Source organism: Rhinopithecus roxellana, chromosome 12 (assembly GCF_007565055.1).
Source record: "Rhinopithecus roxellana isolate Shanxi Qingling chromosome 12, ASM756505v1, whole genome shotgun sequence".
NCBI lineage: Eukaryota > Metazoa > Chordata > Mammalia > Primates > Cercopithecidae > Rhinopithecus > Rhinopithecus roxellana.
This window is the reverse complement of record NC_044560.1, coordinates 130,129,494-130,146,493: the sequence shown is the minus strand read 5'-3', so window position 1 is coordinate 130,146,493 and position 17,000 is coordinate 130,129,494. Positions and strand designations below refer to the sequence as shown.

Genomic DNA, 17,000 nt, shown 5'->3' with positions numbered 1-17,000 from the left:
AAAACTGGTGGCTGGGCACGGTGGCTCATGCCTGTAATCCCAGCACTTTGGGAGGCTGAGGCAGGCAGATCATGAGGTCAGGAGATCGAGACCATCCTGGCTAACACAGTGAAACCCTGTCTCTACTAAAAATACAAAAAATTAGCTGGGCGTGGTGTCGGGCGCCTGTAGTCCCAGTTACTCAGGAGGCTGAGGTAAGAGAATGGCGTGAACCCAGGAGGTGGAGCTTGCAGTGAGCCGAGATCGCGCCACTGGGTGACAGAGTGAGTCCATCTCAAAAAAAAAAAAAAAAAAAACTGGCCAGGTACGGTGGCTCACGTTTGCAATCCCAGTGCTTTGGGAGACTGAGGCAGGAGGATCACTTAAGGCCAGGAGTTCGAGACCAGCCTGGGCAACAGCAAGACCTCATCTCTACAAAAATTAAGTTAGCCAGGCCTCTGTGGCACATGCCTATAATCCGAGTGCTTTGGGAGGCTGAGGCAGGGGGATCACTTGAGCTCAAGAATTCAAGACTGGGCAAGAGAGTGAGACTTTATCTCTATTAAAAATAATAAAGATGGCCGGGCGCGGTGGCTCAAGCCTGTAATCCCAGCACTTTGGGAGGCCAAGGCGGGTGGATCACGAGGTCAGGAGATCGAGACCATCCTGGCTAACACGGTGAAACCCCGTCTCTACTAAAAAAATACAAAAAACTAGCCGGGCAAGGTGGCGGGCGCCTGTAGTCCCAGCTACTCGGGAGGCTGAGGCAGGAGAATGGCATAAACCCGGGAGGCGGAGTTTGCAGTGAGCTGAGATCTGGCCACTGCACTCCAGCCTGGGTGACAGAGCGAGACTCCTCAAAAAAAAAAAAAAATAATAATAATAATAATAATAAAGATTGGCCGAGCATGGTGGTGTACACCAGTATTCCCAGCTACTCTGGAGGCTGAGGCAGAGGCAGGATTGCTTGATATGGGTGAGATTGAGGCTGTAGTGAGCTGTGATCACACCGCTGCACTCCAGCCTGGGCAACAGTGCAAGACCCTGTCACTTAAAAAAAAAACACACACACACACACACACACAGGAAAAAAAGAAAACTAAGAACAGATTTGTCCAAGGTTTCACAACTAGGCAGAGACATTGTGAGATTTGAGTCCAGGAGGTCCCTTAGGCCCCCATTTGTAACCCATACTGTTCTGAATGATTAAGACCTGAAACTTGTGCAGGTGTAGGGGATCAGAGGACGATTCATCCTAACTAGAGGAAAAGTAAACCAGTGTCAGAGCTGTTGGGATTTGAGGGGACCTCAAAAGATCAAAGGTCTTGGGAGCAGGAAGATTCCCACCTTGTTCAGAGGTTACCTAGGATAATAGTCTTTCTCTCCATTGATTGAAATGGAGTCTTGATCTGTCACCCAGGCTGGAGCACAGTGGTGCAGTCTCAGCTCACTGCAACCTCCACCTTCCAGGTTCAAGTGATTCTCCTGCCTCAGTCTCCCTAATTGGGCTGGGATTACAGGCACCCACCATTGCACCCAGCTAATTTTTGTGTTTTTAGTAGAGATGGGGTTTCGCCATCTTGGCCAGGCTGGTCTCGAAGTCCTGACCTCAGGTGATCTGCCCGCCTTGGCCTCCCTAAGTGCTAGGATTACAGTGTGTGCCACCAAGCCCGGCCATAAGTCTTTCTCTCCCTAAGCAGATGTAGGTGATTCATGATAGGCTCCTCCCAGGCCCCTGCAGCCCAGAGTGCTCAGGCAGGGGAGGCGAAATGCAGCTGGGTATGGAATTGTCCAGGAAGGAGGCCTAGACTTTGGAAGGCCTTGAAAGCTGGGCTGAGTAGTTCCGGGTTGGGGGAGGATCATAACTGGGTATTAGATCTGGGCTCAAAGTGGGGTGAGTGGGAGGCTAAAGATGGTCCAGCAGAAGACAGGGCCAGACCTGGGAATGGGTCATGGGGTGGTAGGAGGGTGAGGGACACCTCAGTGATTTCATGGCTGACCACATGTGAGTAGCAGGAAGGCATCCCCAGGATCCCAAGGTCTGCCCCTTGCCCAGAATGGCCATCCTCCCCCTTATCAATCTGCTTGCTCTTTATATTCATTCATTCATTCTACAAACCAGGTGAAATCCAAGTGGTGTTGAGCAAGGAAGGGGCAGGGTCTGTCCTATCCCAGGCAGTGTAAAGATGCCCCTGGAGTGGGGTGAGCAAACTGGAGAGCCCAGACCCCACAGGAACAGTCCCTTCACTCCATCTGGGGCATTTGAAAGTCTTCCCTTTTTGTTCACCAGTGGAATCCAGTAGGGGGCATACCCATTGCTCCTCCCTAGGCCCCCTTCCAACTCTGGGGTGTCCTGGCCACACTCACTGCTTGGTGCCATGTGGAGGATATAACATTTCTTTCTGCCTGTGCCCCAGCATGTTTTAAGTGAGGATAAAAGTCAAGTTCTCTGCCCCTGCCTTCCCAGGGTTGTCACTTCCCAACATCCCTAAGAGGTGGACCAGGTAGATGTCCTGTTTAAGACTTGGAAATGAAGGCTTGGAATCTTCTAGAGTGCCACCTCCAGCCATGGCCACCCAACAAAGAGTCTACAAGCAGGCTAAGTTTTGGCCTGAGTAACTCCTCATCTCCTGTCCCCCCAGACCCTAGAGCGGCAGGCAGCTTGGGCTAAGACAGCCTGTTCAAGTCCTGACTGTCACTTAAGCCCCATGACCTTCCCTTCTCTGATCCCCAACTGGCTCACCAGTTACTGGGAGGTTAATCCCTCCCTCCCTAAGCAGAAGCAGATGATTTATGCTGGGTCATGGGGCAGGCTCCTCCCAGGCCTCAACAGCAGATAACCTAGACGGAGCTCATCACCACACGTGCAGAGAAAGCCACGGTGCGAGAAGGCTGGGCACCTGAGCCAGGGCCTTCAGACAGCCCTCTGCCTGAGATGCAGCTCACTCCTGTCCCAGAACAGTCCCCACCTGGGATCCCCCACCACCTCAGTGGAAACAGGCAGCCAGACAGAAAGCAGGTTTTCATGCCAATAATTTATTGAACGGAGGTCTGTACACAGGCAAACCTTACTGTGGAAACTAAGACATCAGGAGCTCTCTCCACTCCCCTGGCCCTCCAGGGTGGGGTGAGGAGGGAGTAGACCTTGGGGGCAGAGGACAGGAGGGGAGTTACAGCTGTAGGAGGGGCGGGGCCAGGTTGGACAGTGCGAATCGACGTTTTCTTTAAGAAAAAAATTATAACAATCTATTTACACCCGGGGGCCAGGGAAGGGAAGAGGAGACAGGGACTGGGCTGGTTCTATTTACAAGGAACACAGGAGGGGAGGGGGTTTGAAGGAGGTGGAGGCCTGGGGGAGGGGAGGGGGCCAAGGGGGTAGGAGGTCCTCATCCCCCCAACACCCTGTCCTTCTCTTCCCTCCCCACAACCAGTTAAAATCCTCTTAAAAAGCCCACCACAGGGGTGAAGCTGGTGAGGGAGGGACTGGAGGTGGGGACAGGGACTCATTTACCTCTGCCCTCTAATCTAGGGGCCCAGCCAGGGCAGGAGCTTGATGGGCTATGGCCCCCCTTCCCAGCCCCTCTTGGGGCTCCCAGATGGAAGTGGAAGGGTGGTTGGTAGGGCCCTCAGGAGGAGTTAGTGAGGGTAGGTGTGGCATCGGTCGACTGCCAGTCTGAGCTGGTCGGAGTCTCAGTTAAAGCTGGAGGGAGGGAGGGAAGGAGCAGAGTTAGCCTTTGCCTTTCAGACACCCCTTCGCCCAACCCAAGAGTAGGAATTCTCTTGTCATAGATTCTGTGTTAAAAGTTACAAGCTGTTACTTTAGATGAAGGGTTGCAAACTCAAGGAAGTGCTAAAGGGCCAGGATAGTAACTCAGTGACACACCAGAGTGCCAGGCTCCATGTAACAGAGTGGCTGGGCTGGGCACAGTGGCTTATGCCTGTTATCCCAGCACTTTGGGAGGCCGAGGTGGGCAGATCACAAAGTCAGCAGTTCGAGATCAGCGTGGCCAACATGGTGAAACTCCATCTCTATTCAAAATACAAAAATAAGCCAGCCATGGTGGTGTGCACCTGTAATCCCAGGTACTCGGGAGGCTGAGGCAGGAGAATCACTTGAACCCAGGAGGCGGAAGTTGCAGTGAGCCGAGATTGTACCACTGCACTCCAGCCTGGGTGACAGAGCAAGACTCCGTCTAAAAAATATAAAGGGCTCCCACTGTCTACTGTCAGTAGGATGGGCGGGCCCTTTGCTGCCCAATCTGGTTTTCTTCCCTGAGAGAAACAGGAAATCTGAATTTTTACACAAAATAGCTGCATTTTTAAACCTGGGCAACATGACCAGGCACAGTGGCTCACGCCTGTAATCCCAGCACTTTGGAAGGCCACGGTGGGAAAATAACCTGAAGTCAGGAGTTCGAGACCAGTCTGGCCAACATGGTGAAACCTCATCTCTAGTAAAAATACAAAAATTAGCCAGGCATAGTGGTGTGTGTCTGTAATCCCAGCTACTCGGAGGCTGAGGCAGGAGAATTGCCTGAGCCCAGGAGGCGGAGACTGCAATAAGCCAAGGTTGAGCCACTGCACTGCAGCCTGGGTGATGAGTGAAACTCTATCGCCAAAAAAAAAAAAAAAAAAAACCTGGGCAACAAATTCAACTTTTTGTTTGTGTTCAGGCCAAACGCTATTTCTCTGGCTTTCCCATTGGCCTTTAAACACAGAAGTACGCAAGAATGCCCCCTAAAGGTGGTCATTCACATGTTGTAAGATGTGCTTCCTAAGCCATCAAAATGTCAATGATTTAAAAATACATTCAGGAAATCCAGCGATTGAGCGAACAGCCCCACACTCCCCAAGCTGAGAGATACTTTAACCCCCAGCAGATGGCCCCCACTTACCTTGTGAGGACTGGGTGAGGGTGGTGGTGCCCGCTGGGGACCTCAAGTGAGGAGGGATGAGAATGGCGTTGAGAGACGGTTGGATGGAGAGTTCTAGAAACACGACATACCAGTCAGGGTAGACTACAGCAGGGTTATGATGGGCACCAAATGGGAACCCAGCTATTGGGAAGGCCAGTTGTTTGTGGACACCTCAGCCACAGACCTCTCTCAATGAAAAACCAGAAAAAGCTTAGCACGAGGCAGATCACAGTAGAGCATGACTGAAGCAGGTTCGGTTCCCCCTGAATCTGGGAGTCATCTTTCCTGAGCCCCAGGCCTGCCTTGTACCCTGCCCTTAGCTCCCCACTCCTGCTTCAACACCAAGCTCTTTGCAATCTGGCTGCCCCCCGACCCCGCCCCACTCCCCAGATCCCAGGCTATGCCCTCACCACCAGCACTGAAGTTGAAGAGAGGGGGAAGTGGGCGGTTGTTAGGGAGCTGGGTTCCCAGACATCGCAGTTCATCAAAGAAGCTGTGCGCGCAGGCCTCTAGTGGGGAGAGCCTTGAGGACGGGGTGTACTCCAGCAGGCTAGAGCAGAGCGCGATGGCCTCTGGCGGCGTTCGAGATTTGAATACCTGGGGGATGGGGGCAGGGGTCATGAGGGTGAGATGCCCTGGGCACTGGCATACTCCTATTATCTCACTCCCACAGTGCCTGCAGCAAGTTATGACTGGCTGCTTCCCACACCCCCACCTTCCAAATGAAGAAATTGAGGCCCAACCACTAAGGAGAGGTCAGTTTGTATCGGGTAAGCAGCCAGCCCAGGTCTGGGACCATATGAGCCCTGCTGACCTTCCATAAAAACTGGAATCTTGAATTTACTTGTGGGTTCTCAACTTTTAAAATGCCATAAACTTTGAAATCGGATGGAAGTTATTGATCCCTGGATAACTCTTCAAATCCTCCCAAGCCATGATTCTGAGGCCAGGTCCACAGAACAGTTGACCTCCAAAGGGGACCAGTTCTCAGCCATACTGCCCTGAGCCCCTAGTCCTGCCCCACCTTTGTCCAGGGGTGAGCTTTAATCTGAGGGAACTTGAACTCCGTGTAGTTGGGGTTCATCTCTCGGATTTGTTCCCGGGTTGGTGTTCCCAGCACCTGTAAAGAAAGGGAAGGTTCTGAGACAAGGGCCCCATCCCTCAGCCCCACCCCCTGCCCACCCCGGCCCCACCCCTCACCTTGATGATCTCCACCAGCTGGTCCACCCCACTGTCCCCAGGGAAGATGGGCTGGCCCAGGAGGAGCTCCGCCAGTACGCAGCCAGCCGACCAAACATCTAAGGGGAAATGGGGGCAGCGTCAGGACTAGGCGAGTAGGGCCACCAACCTCCCAGTGCTTTTATTCTTCATGGCCATCCTAAGAGTGTCAGGAGCCCTGTTTTCTCAAAGACGAAGCACCTGTCCCAAGGACACATGCAGCTTAGAAACATGGGCCTAACCTTGACCCTGCAGGTCTGCAAGCCTTTGCTCCACTCTCCAGTATAGGTGTGTTTCCATCCCTCAGTTCCTCTCTCTGCTAAGGACCCCAATGAGCTCGCTTTCTCCCGCTAGCCTTGGACGACAGACCAAACTAGGCCCAAACCTGCCAACAGGCACTCATGTTCTTTGGGCCACAGGAAGGTACAGCCTTAAATTCTGGACTGCCTTCCTCTTGTTCTAACCTCTATCCTGCCCATGAGAAGAGCTGCAACCTGGCAGTCTCACTCCTCCCTGCTTTGTACCTTGACCCCCACAGCACGAGTTCATACCTAAGGACTCCACAGTTTGTCACGCTGCTGTGGAAGGTACCCTTTCAAACTCTTTCATGCCCATTCCCTCAATTCAGGCTTCCCCTCATGCCTAGAAAATGGCAGTTGTCCCCACAAACGGAAGGACACAGAGGCCCTGGGAGCAAGTTGCACCTTCATGGTGGCAAAGCCTTGCTTCCTGGTTCCCCCAAGGTCTCTGGCAGCCCTTCCCCCTAGCCGAGAACAGAGGGCTGACAGGGAGGTTCCAGAGCTGGTATGGACTCTGGAGTCAGGTCAGCTTTCAAATCCCAGCCCTGCCCAGTCCCAGTGGTGCCAGTGCGGGCAGGCAGCCTCACAGCTCTAAGCTCATCTGTAAAATGAGCATTCAACAGCATCAGCCTCCTAAGTTTGTGAGGACTGGATACAAGAACAGAAGTTAAGCTTTCATCACCAAGCTTGGCATACAGCACACAGAAAACTCCAAAATTTTCCAGATTGCCACTCCCCCCACCCCCCTCCCATAACTCTGACCGATGGATGAGGTGTAATCAGTGGCTCCAAAGATGAGCTCTGGGGCCCGGTAGTAGCGAGAACATATGTAGGAGACATTGGGCTCCCCTCGGACCAACTGCTTCGCACTGTGGGAAAAGATGGGCAGGGGTAAACATGGGGCAAGGGCTGGGGTCCCCCCTGCCTCTTCAGCCACTCAAAACGCCCCAGGCCCACCTGCCAAAATCGCAGAGCTTGAGGACAGCAGTGTCAGGGTCCACCAGCAGGTTCTGGGGCTTGATGTCACGGTGACACACGCCCTGGGAGTGGATGTAGGCCAAGCTGCGGAAGAGCTGGTACATGTACACCTGGGGCAGGCACAGGACAGCAGAACTTTAGCCCAGCTTTCCCCATACGGCACCACTACCCCACCAGCTTGGCCTGAAGAGCCCTTCTAGGCCCACTCTCCCTGGTGCCGCCACAGCTTTGGGGAAACCCGTTTGAAACCCTTCGTTCTCTTAGTGTGCACCACAGTCAGTTGGAGGACTTGTTAAAACAGGGACTACTGGCCGGGCGTGGTGGCTCACGCCTATAATCCCAGCACTTTGGGAGGCCGAGAACAGCCTGGCCAACATGTTGAGACCCCATCTCTACTAAAAATACAAAAATTAGCCAGGCGTGGTGGTGCACGCCTGTAATCCCAGCTACTCAGGAGGCTGAGGCAAGAGAATCACTTGAACTCAGGAGGCAGAGGTTCCAGTGAGCCGAGATCACGCCACTGCACTCCAGCCTGGGTGACAGAGTGAGACCCTGTCTCAAAAAACAAAGACACAGGGACTGCTGGGCCCCGTTCTCAAGAGTTTCTGATCAGTGAGTTCTGAATCAGGCATTTGCAACAAGCTCTCCAGCAATGACTGATGCTGGTCCCCAGACCACACTCTGAGAACCACTGCTTTAATCACAACCCTTGGCAGAAGCCTGAAGAGTAAGATATGTCGGGAGGTTGTCATAAAACAGGCTAGGGAGCCAGGCACTCAGCTTCCCCCTCACCAAAACCACTGGCTCCTTAATCCGACAATCAAAACCACCCCTGAGCCTGCCCCCTCGCCAGCTCCATTTTCCTGCCACTCTCCCTCCCACGGACTAGAACAGAAGTACCATGAGAGCAGGGTTTTGAGTTTCAGTCACTGCTGCATCCCCCAGGGCCTAGACAGACCAGGGCCTGACAGGGCTGCTTTCTAGACCCCCTTCCCTTTATTCCAGTTCTCCTCGGCCAAAGATGCCGCTCCCTTGCCCTGTGCTTGGTCTCCTCCAGGAAGCCTTCCTTGATCCTTCTCACCCACAAACCAGGCTGGGTGCTTCCTCCATTTCCAGAATTCCCTGTATTCCTTCTGGTAGGGCAGCAGCTAGTTCATTTAATAGTTTTCTGTGATGATGCCTGTCTACCCTACCAAACTGAGAGCTCTTCAAGGGCAAGGCCTGGGTCACAGTCAGTGGTGCGTCTGGAATTCCTCAGCCCTGGGCCCCGTATGCAGGCAGCCACAGGACAGATTGGCCAAACCAGAGAGCTCCCCTCCTGGGAGGTGAGGTCCAACAGCCACAACCACTGGTAAAGCCCACATCGGCTCACCCGGGCTTGGGTACTTAAAGCCAGCAGAAACAGCAGCTGGGCCCCAAATGACCTCCAGCAAACAAACCCACCCACCTCCTTCCAATGCAGTAGGCTGCTCCAGCCTGTTTGCCACATCATCCCTGGGCTGCAATCATTCATTCATTCATTCATTCAAACACCTCCTAAAGGTCTGTAACACCCAGGGCACAGCGCCAGGCACTGGGGAATGAGCCTGCACAGATGATGGACGGAGATGCATTCCTGGCTGTGTGGATGCTAACCTTCCTCCAACCCTAACTCCTTCCCACCTACCCCCAACCAAGGCTCTAAAGGCCCAAACTCTGGCCTCAGCAGCTCCCTGTGCAGTCCTGGTCCCCACCACCCCCTTATCCTGAGATAACTCCAACATCTCTGGTGCCACTGGACTCCCTATATGGACCTAAGCAAGTACCTGGCAGCCTCTGCAGCCCCAGGTCAGGCTGCCTTCCTGATTCAGTTAGGCCTTGCCTGCCTTGGCCCTCCCCTGTGTTAGGCGAACTCCATCTCTGGGGGTCATGGGGCCTCCGAAAACCAACACAAACTTGGCGGATGAGGGATCTCATAAAAGGTGGGAGGCTCCAGAGCCCCTGGCTTTCTGGGTCTGGGTCCCAGCAGCCCGCCTGCCAGCCTACCTTGACATAGAGGATAGGGATGGTCAACTTGGCCTTGGTGAAGTGGCGGGCCACCCGGTACACTGTCTCGGGCACATATTCCAGCACCAGATTTAGGTAAAGCTCATCTTTCTGCAGGGAGCAAAGGAGAGGCGTGAGGCACTGTGAGAAGAGTGAGGAAGGGGGAAGGAAGGTGTGCAGGGAGCAGTGGGGGAAAGGCAGGCAGGCAAGAAAATGGCTGGAGTCGAGGTGGAGCAACCCACCACCACCACCACCTCGAGGTCTCACCTTCTCCCCACTGGAGTAGAAAAAGTATCTCAGCCTCACAATATTGCAGTGGTCCAGCTTACGCATGATCTGCAGCTCTCGGTTCTTGAGGGCAAAGGGAGAGAGTCTCAGTATACGACCAACTCTCTCGGCTGCCCCTCCCTACTCACTCCCCACAACAGCCAGGCAGCTACTCCCTGTGTCCCAGCTCCAAGGTCCCCTGGGGTATCCCCCAATTCCTTGTCTCCAAACTATTCCCCTCCCAATGAGCTAGAAGCCTACGGGTTAAACCTAGGCCACAGATGTGTTTTCTTCACCCCAATTTTTTTTTTCTTTGAGACAGAGTCTTGCTCTGTTGCCAGGCTGGCATGCGGTGGCTCAATATCAGCTCACTGCAACCTCTGCCTCCCTGGTTCAAGTGATTCTCCTGCCTCAGCCTTCCAAGTAGCTGGGATTACAGGCACGCGCCACCACGCCTAGCTAATTTTTGTATTTTTAGTAGAGATGGGGTTTCACCACGGTGGCCTGGATGGCCTCGATCTCCTGACCTCATGATCCACCCACCTCGGCCTCCCAAAGTGCTGGGATTACAGGCATAAAGCACCGCACCAAGCCACCCTACTTTAAAAAAAAAAAAAAGAAATTCAACTTATTGCTGAAATATAAAAATCAAATGACACCTTCTGATTTTTTTCTCCAAAAGAAAGTTTTAAAAACGATAGGCAGGGGCTCGGCACAGTGGCTCACGCCTGTAATCCCAGCACTTCGGGAGGCTGAGGTGGGCGGATCACGAGGTCAGGAGATCGAGACCATCCTGGTTAACACGGTGAAACCCTGTTTCTACTAAAAATACAAAAAAAATTAGCCAGGCATGGTGGCGGGTGCCTGTAGTCCCAGCTACTCGGGAGGCTGAGGCAGGAGAATGGCGTGAACCCAGGAGGCGGAGCTTGCAGTGAACAGAGATCACGCCACTGCACGCCAGCCTGGGCGACAGAGACTCCGTCTCAAAAGAATAATAATAATAATAAATAAAATTAAAAGGATAATATAAAATTTATTTATTTTATTTTTTTTAAAGAACCTGGCTATGTTAGCCAGGATGGTTTTGAACTCCTGGCCTCAAGCAATCCTCCTGCCTCAGCCAATCAAAGTTTAAGGATTACAGGCGTCAGCTACCACACCCAGCCTTAAAATAAAAAAAAAATAAAAATAAATAAAAACAGCTGGGCTCACACCTGTAATCCTAGCACTTTGGGGGCCCAAGGCAGGGGAATCACTTGAGGCCAGGAGTTTGAGACCAACCTGGTTAACATGGCAAAACCCTATCTCTACTAAAAATACAAAAAAATTAGCTGGGCATGGTGGCGCATGCCTGTAATTGCAACTACTCAGGTGGATGAGGTATGAGAATTGCTTGAACCCAGGAGGCAGAGGTTGCAGTGAGCCGAGATCACACCACTGCACTCCAGCCTTGGTGACAGAACAAGACTCTGACTTAATAAAAAAAAAAAATTAGAGACCATCCTGGCTAACATGGTGAAACCCCATCTCTACTAGAAATACAAAAAAGTAGCCGATAGTGGTGGCGGCACGCGCCTGTAGTCCCAGCTACTTGGGAGGCTGAGGCAGAAGAATCGCTTGAACCCAGGAGGCAGAGGTTGCAGTGACCTGAGATCATGCCACCACACTCCAGTCTGGGTGACAGCACGAGACTCTCTCAAAAAAAAAAAAAAAAAAAAAAAGATTGCACATCTAAATCCAGTTTTTAGTTTGTCTTGAAAAATCAGGGCTGGGCACGGTGGCTCATGCCTACAATCTCAGCACTTTGGGAGGTTGAGGCAGGGGCGGATTACTTGAGGTCAGGAGTTCAAGACCAGCCTGGCCAACATAGCAAAACCCTGTCTCTACTTAAAAAAAAAAAAAAAAAAAAATTAGCTGGGCGTAGTGGCCCACGCCTGCAATCCCAGCTACTCAGGTGGCTGAGGCACGAGAATCGCTTAAACCTGGGAGGCAGAGGTTGCAGCAGGCCAAGATCCTGCCACTGCACTCCAGCCTGGGAGACAGAGTAAGACTCCATCTTAAAAAAAAAAAAGAAAAACAAAAAATCAGGTGTGGGCATGTGAGGCTTGCCCCCTATCTGGCACAAGCAACAACAGACAGGTAGTGGCCATCCAGCTCACCCTGGTCCCGTGGAAGCATCTGGATCCTTGAACTCTATCTAGGATCCTGAGTCCCAGACTCCAGGCATCGGACTCTTCCCAGAATGCGGTCTCATCATTCTTCCCCATTCTCTGTTCCTCTGTGAGGCCTAGGAACTCCCTGCCCCCACATGTCTCTCACTTCTGGAACTCAACTCCAATCAAATACTGACACCCTAGAGCTCCTCCTGCCCAACGGCCCTCCCTGCCAAGACCCAGGCCCTGGTCTGGTTCCTTTCCAGTCTAGGCTCAGTTCTCCTACATCCAGACTAGCCTAAGCTCCAAATGCCAGGCCCTTAAACACCAATTATTCCTCAACTTCCACTTCCTCCATCTCCTTCTAGTTCCCTGAGCTTCTCCTAGCTCACAGGGCACCTCCATTCCATCCTGCACTGGCCAAACACCTGGGAACAGCGCCACCTTCAGAACCACCCGCACTAGCTCTTCCAGGTCCCTTTCTCTACTGGGAAGAAGTGTAACCAAGTGGTTAGCGTAGAGGGTTTGGGAATCAGATTCTAGCCTTGACTGGTGCACTTGCTCTATGACCTCAGGCAATCCTCTTATCTGAGTTTGTTTCCCTGCTTAAGCTTAGCGTACACTTAGAATGGGTATAACCACCGTACCTACCCTCAGAGAATCTTTATGTAAATTAAATAAGAATTTGCCTATAAAGCACTTACATTGAGCAAATGCCCAGTAAAAGCTCTGGGCTCTCCCGGGATCCACATTTCCCATCTTCCACAGGTCTCATTTCCTCTTTTCCCCACTTTCTCTTCTGGTCCATGGCTCTGAAACCTAAGCCTCCAGCTCTCTGGCTGGGGTTCTCCCACCAGTCACACCCAGTCCCCAAACCTCCCTGTCCCCATCCCACCCAAGCTACCTTGAACCTCTTGTCCTGGAGAACCTTCTTGATGGCGACCAGTTCCCTGGTCTCTGCCAGCCGTGCCTGGTACACGACCCCAAATGAGCCATTGCCAATCACTTTGATGTCTGTGTAAGCCACCTCTTGGGAGCGCTCTGGACCTTGGCCTAGAGTGGCTACCACTGTGGTCACCTTCCCGCTGTCACCTGGGGAACAAAGGGGATACACGATCCACTGACCCATCCTGTCTGCGCATCACCCCATCCTGGGGCTGTAGGAGGAAGGGAAATCTCTGCAAGGAAGCTCGTCGAGGACCTCTTTGTTCCCTCCTCCTCTTTGAGGAAAGGTGGATGCTGGGACCTTCCCAGTGACTTTTCCCCTCTTCCTTTCTGGGAACCTTAAATCCTGCCCCCCCTCCACATGGGAGGATATTGATACCTAAATCTCTCTGCTTCAAGGGCTGGCAATCCCAAATTTCTACTTCTGGGAAGCAACAGATCACTGGCCGTCTTGGTACTGGGAGACATCAGATGTTGACTCCATCTACTCTGGATCTACTGCCCTCTGGCCCCTCCTATTTGGAGAAAGCTTGAACTGACCTCTTCCACTTAAGGGAGCAGTAACCCTCAGGTACTCCTACTTTAGGAAAACACTAATCTATCTCACAGCCTAGAGGATACTGACCTCTAAGTCCTCCCCTGTAGAGCTGGTAACTTCACTGGTTCTTGGTGACAGAAATGAATGTCCTGTCCTGCTGTATGTACCAGTGCCCTGACCCTCACTTTTTGGTACTTTGAGGTTAGAAAAAAACACTGACCTGACCTCTTCATCTGAGTGGTCCAGAGACCCAGACTCCTCCCCGTATGTGGGTGGTCCCTAATGGACAAGCACCAAATTATGAGAATGATGAATCTGACCTTTATTATCAAGGGGCTATTCCAGCCTCAGTCCTTTGAAGGAAAGCTATAATTTCCAATTCCCATTATTCAAATGGTAGCAAACCTTGGTGCCATTCTTAAAGGATAGTGACCCCTTTGAGTAACTGATGAACCAAATCCATTTTTTCTTTTTTTTTTTTTTTCTTTTCTTTTTTTTGAGACACAGTTTCGCTCTGGTTGCCCAGCTGGAGTGCAATGGCACGATCTCGGCTCACTGCAATCTCCGCCTGCTGGGTTCAAGCGATTCTCCTGCCTCAGCCTCCCGAGTAGCTGGGATTACAGGCGCCCGCCACCACGCCCAGCTAATTTTTTGTATTTTTAGTGAAGACAGGGTTCCACCAGTTGGCCAGGCTGGTCTCAAACAGAACCTCAGGTGATCCGCCTGCCTCAGCCTCCCAAAGTGCTGGGATTACAGGCGTGAGCCACCGCGCCCGGCCACCAAATCCATTTTGAGGGGCCAGTGACATGTTCTTTCAAAGGGAGATAACCCTACATCACTATTTTTTTCAGAGCCAATGACACCATACCTTAGAACAATTATTAAACAAGTATAACCTTAGATCCATATTCTATAGGAAACTGTGACCTATCCTGCTCCATTCCATTTTTGTTAAAGGAGACACACCAAGCCATGTATTTTAAAACATGGACTATGGACTTGATTTGAAGGATATGCTGACTCCCAATGTCTTTAAGAAGCAGTAACTATTAATTCTCACCATTGGGGGTACAGCTTAACAACATTTAGGGTGGGTAATGATGCCAGGTCTTGGTTTTAATAGGGAAGGTGATCTGAGTATCAGGTTTGGCAAGCCTGGCCTTATTCTTTGGGGACACAACACAGTAACCTCAAAGCCCTGCTTCTAAGTGATATTCACTCCAAATCCCCATCTTCTGAAGGACAGCGAATGCAGATCCCTCTTTTTCGGGATTGGTCTTATTCTTGTTCTCTTAGGAGACAATAACCCTAAATCCCCATTTGCAAGTGACTGTGACCTCTGATCCAATATTATAATGAGTAGCAACGTCAGATACCTGTTCTTAAGGCTCAAGGACCTAAGACCTCAATAATGAAAGAGCAGGGACTTGTAACCCCTGTTTCTTTGAGTGTTAGTAATTCTGATCCAAAAGTAATTCTGATCTCCAAGAGATGGTAACCCCAAGACCCCTTTTCCTGGGAGAAAGAGGGCTCAGATCCCCGATTTGGGGAGGCATAGTGACCTCGGGCTCCTATCTAAGCATATGAAAGAACCTGATGGATGTCTGAGAAGCTTTGGGAACCCTGATCACCACCCTACACGGGCGCCGCTAGTACTCACGGCCCAGCTTCACCCCGGGCGGCGGGAAGCTAGTGCCTGCGCCGGGGCCTCCGCTGCCTCCGCCGCCGCTGCCGCCGGGTCCACCCCCGGAGCTGGAGGCCCCGACGCCCCCACCCATGGCCCCGACAGATGCCTTTCCGCCGCCGGTGCCGCCTGGGCCGGAGGCCGAGCCTCCGGGGCCGCCGCCGCCGCCTCCGCCTCCGCCGCCTGGCTCCGCGAACGAGCTGGTCCGCGCCCTGCCCGAGCCCCCAGGGCCGCCTCCCGAAGGCCCGCCGCCGCTCATGGCGCCGAGCACAGGCCCAGGGCGCGGGGCTCGGGCTCCCCGGGCAGCCCCAGCCGCCGCTGCTGCCGCCGCCTCCCCCGGGCTCTGGCCTCTTCCAGGCCGCGCCGCTCGGGTTTGGGCTCCGGCTCCGGCCCAGCGCCCGCCGCGGGGCACGCCGGGAGATGCAGTCCGGCTGTCGTCCGCGCCGCCGTCGCCGCCCTCGGCCCGCACAGAGAGCCCCGTGGCACGCCGGGAAATGAAGTCCACAAAAGCCTCAGAGTAGACCGCGGGAATGACGGGTCGCGCTGTACGTCGGGAAATGGAGTCCAGGGTAATCTGCCGACGGTACGACGGGGAGCCCTGAAGTACTTTGGGAAGCAGAGAGCCTGATGCACGCTGGGAAACAGAGTCCACTCACTCAGTTTATTGGCTGTGTATGCGTCCCAGAGCCCGGTGCGCTCTGGGAAATTGAGTCGGCGCGCGTGAACCTGCGGATCTCGGGCCGTGAGGCAAGCCGGGAAATGGAGTCATCGCCACGCCCTCACCGCATTGCAGGTGTAAAGCGATTCTTAAAGCACGCCGGGAAATGGAGTCCCAGGTGATTTCTTAAGTCCCAAGTGGATACTGCAATTCCGAAGATGGGCGAGGAAATGGAGTAGATTTCGCGCTCCTCTTCCCAGGTACGCTAGGCCGCAGTCCCTGCCGGGAAGTGTAGTCAACACCAAGGCTTCAGTGCAGTTGCCACAGCAAGCCCTGGTGTGTTCTGGGAAATGGAGTTCAAGGCATCCTCCCCATTGACTGAGGGGGCGGGATCGCCCATGAGCTCCAAGCCTGCTGGGGAATAGTCCAGACCTGACCCCTTATGAGGCCAGTTTGCGGAGGCTTGTCGGGAAGCGGAGTCCAATGGCCACCATCGGGGGCGTGTGAGCGAAAGGTTAGAGACTGCAGTAGTTCCCCGGAGAGACTTAAAAGTGTTTCAGCCCCTCCTTCCTCGCCCCCAGGTTCTTCTTAAAGAAAGAGGCGAGGTCGATCAAGGACTGCTGGAAAATGGAGCCAAGCACCTTTAAGTTCCAGGTGACCATAGATCAAGAAAGAAAAAATGTCCCCTCTCTAACCGCAACTCTGCCAAGAATTCGGGAAACAAAGTTCCCGGCGGTTTCTCCGAACACTAACTAGTCTTCGGATACAGTCTAGCTTTTCCTAGCAATGTGGTTCGCACCAGGAAGCTGAATGGAGCATTAAAAAGACGGAAATAGAATTTCTGGGCCGGGCGCGGGGCTCAGGCTGGGTGCCGGTGGCTCACGCCTGTGATCCCAGCACTTTGGGAGGCCGAGGCGGGCGGATCACCTGGGGTCAGGAGTTCGAGACCAGCCTGGCCAACATGGCGAAACCCCGTCTCTACTAAAAGTACAAAAATTAGCTGGGCGTGGTGGCGGGCGCCTGTAATCCCAGCTACTCAGGAGACTGAGGCAAGAGAATCGCTTGAACCCGGGAGGTGGAGGTTGCAGTGAGCCAAGATCGCGCCACTGCACTCCAGCCTGGGCGACAAGAGTGAGACTACGTCTCAAAAAAAAAAAAAAAAAAAAATTCTGTCTTGAACCCCCATTCAGTTTTCAGATTTTGCTCTATTTGAGACAGAGTCTCGCTCTGTCGCCCAGGCTGGAGGGCAGTGGCGCAATCATAGGTCACTGCAGTCTCGAATTCCCAGGCTCGAGCAATCCCCCCACCTAAGCCTCCCATGTAGGTGGGACTACAGGCGT

At 53.0% G+C, this 17,000-nt stretch overlaps 1 protein-coding gene across 1 annotated transcript; it reads right to left on the bottom strand.

Moving 5' to 3' along the window:
• Window positions 1–2,995: 2,995 nt before the first annotated feature.
• GSK3A (glycogen synthase kinase 3 alpha) lies at window positions 2,996–16,487 on the bottom strand. The gene is made up of 11 exons (XM_010358898.2): window positions 14,979–16,487; window positions 12,740–12,927; window positions 9,683–9,766; window positions 9,416–9,526; window positions 7,370–7,500; window positions 7,175–7,281; window positions 6,096–6,193; window positions 5,920–6,015; window positions 5,306–5,492; window positions 4,875–4,967; window positions 2,996–3,679 (listed from the first exon to the last, which is right to left on the bottom strand). The coding sequence occupies exons 1-11, from the start codon at window positions 15,259–15,261 to the stop codon at window positions 3,606–3,608; spliced, it is 1,452 nt and encodes a 483-aa protein (XP_010357200.2). The 5' UTR covers window positions 15,262–16,487; the 3' UTR covers window positions 2,996–3,605.
• Window positions 16,488–17,000: the final 513 nt, after the last annotated feature.

What these genes read in the sequence shown, in the direction of transcription:
- GSK3A (XM_010358898.2), bottom strand. Translation starts at nt 15,261, where the DNA reads ATGAGCGGCGGCGGGCCTTCGGGAGGCGGCCCTGGGGGCTCGGGCAGG. An exon ending in AAGCTCTGCGATTTTGGCAG is followed by an intron (nt 7,282 to 7,369) that starts GTGGGCCTGGGG and finishes CTTTTCCCACAG; the next exon opens with TGCGAAGCAGTTGGTCCGAG. An exon ending in AGCTGGTGGAGATCATCAAG is followed by an intron (nt 6,016 to 6,095) that starts GTGAGGGGTGGG and finishes CTTTCTTTACAG; the next exon opens with GTGCTGGGAACACCAACCCG.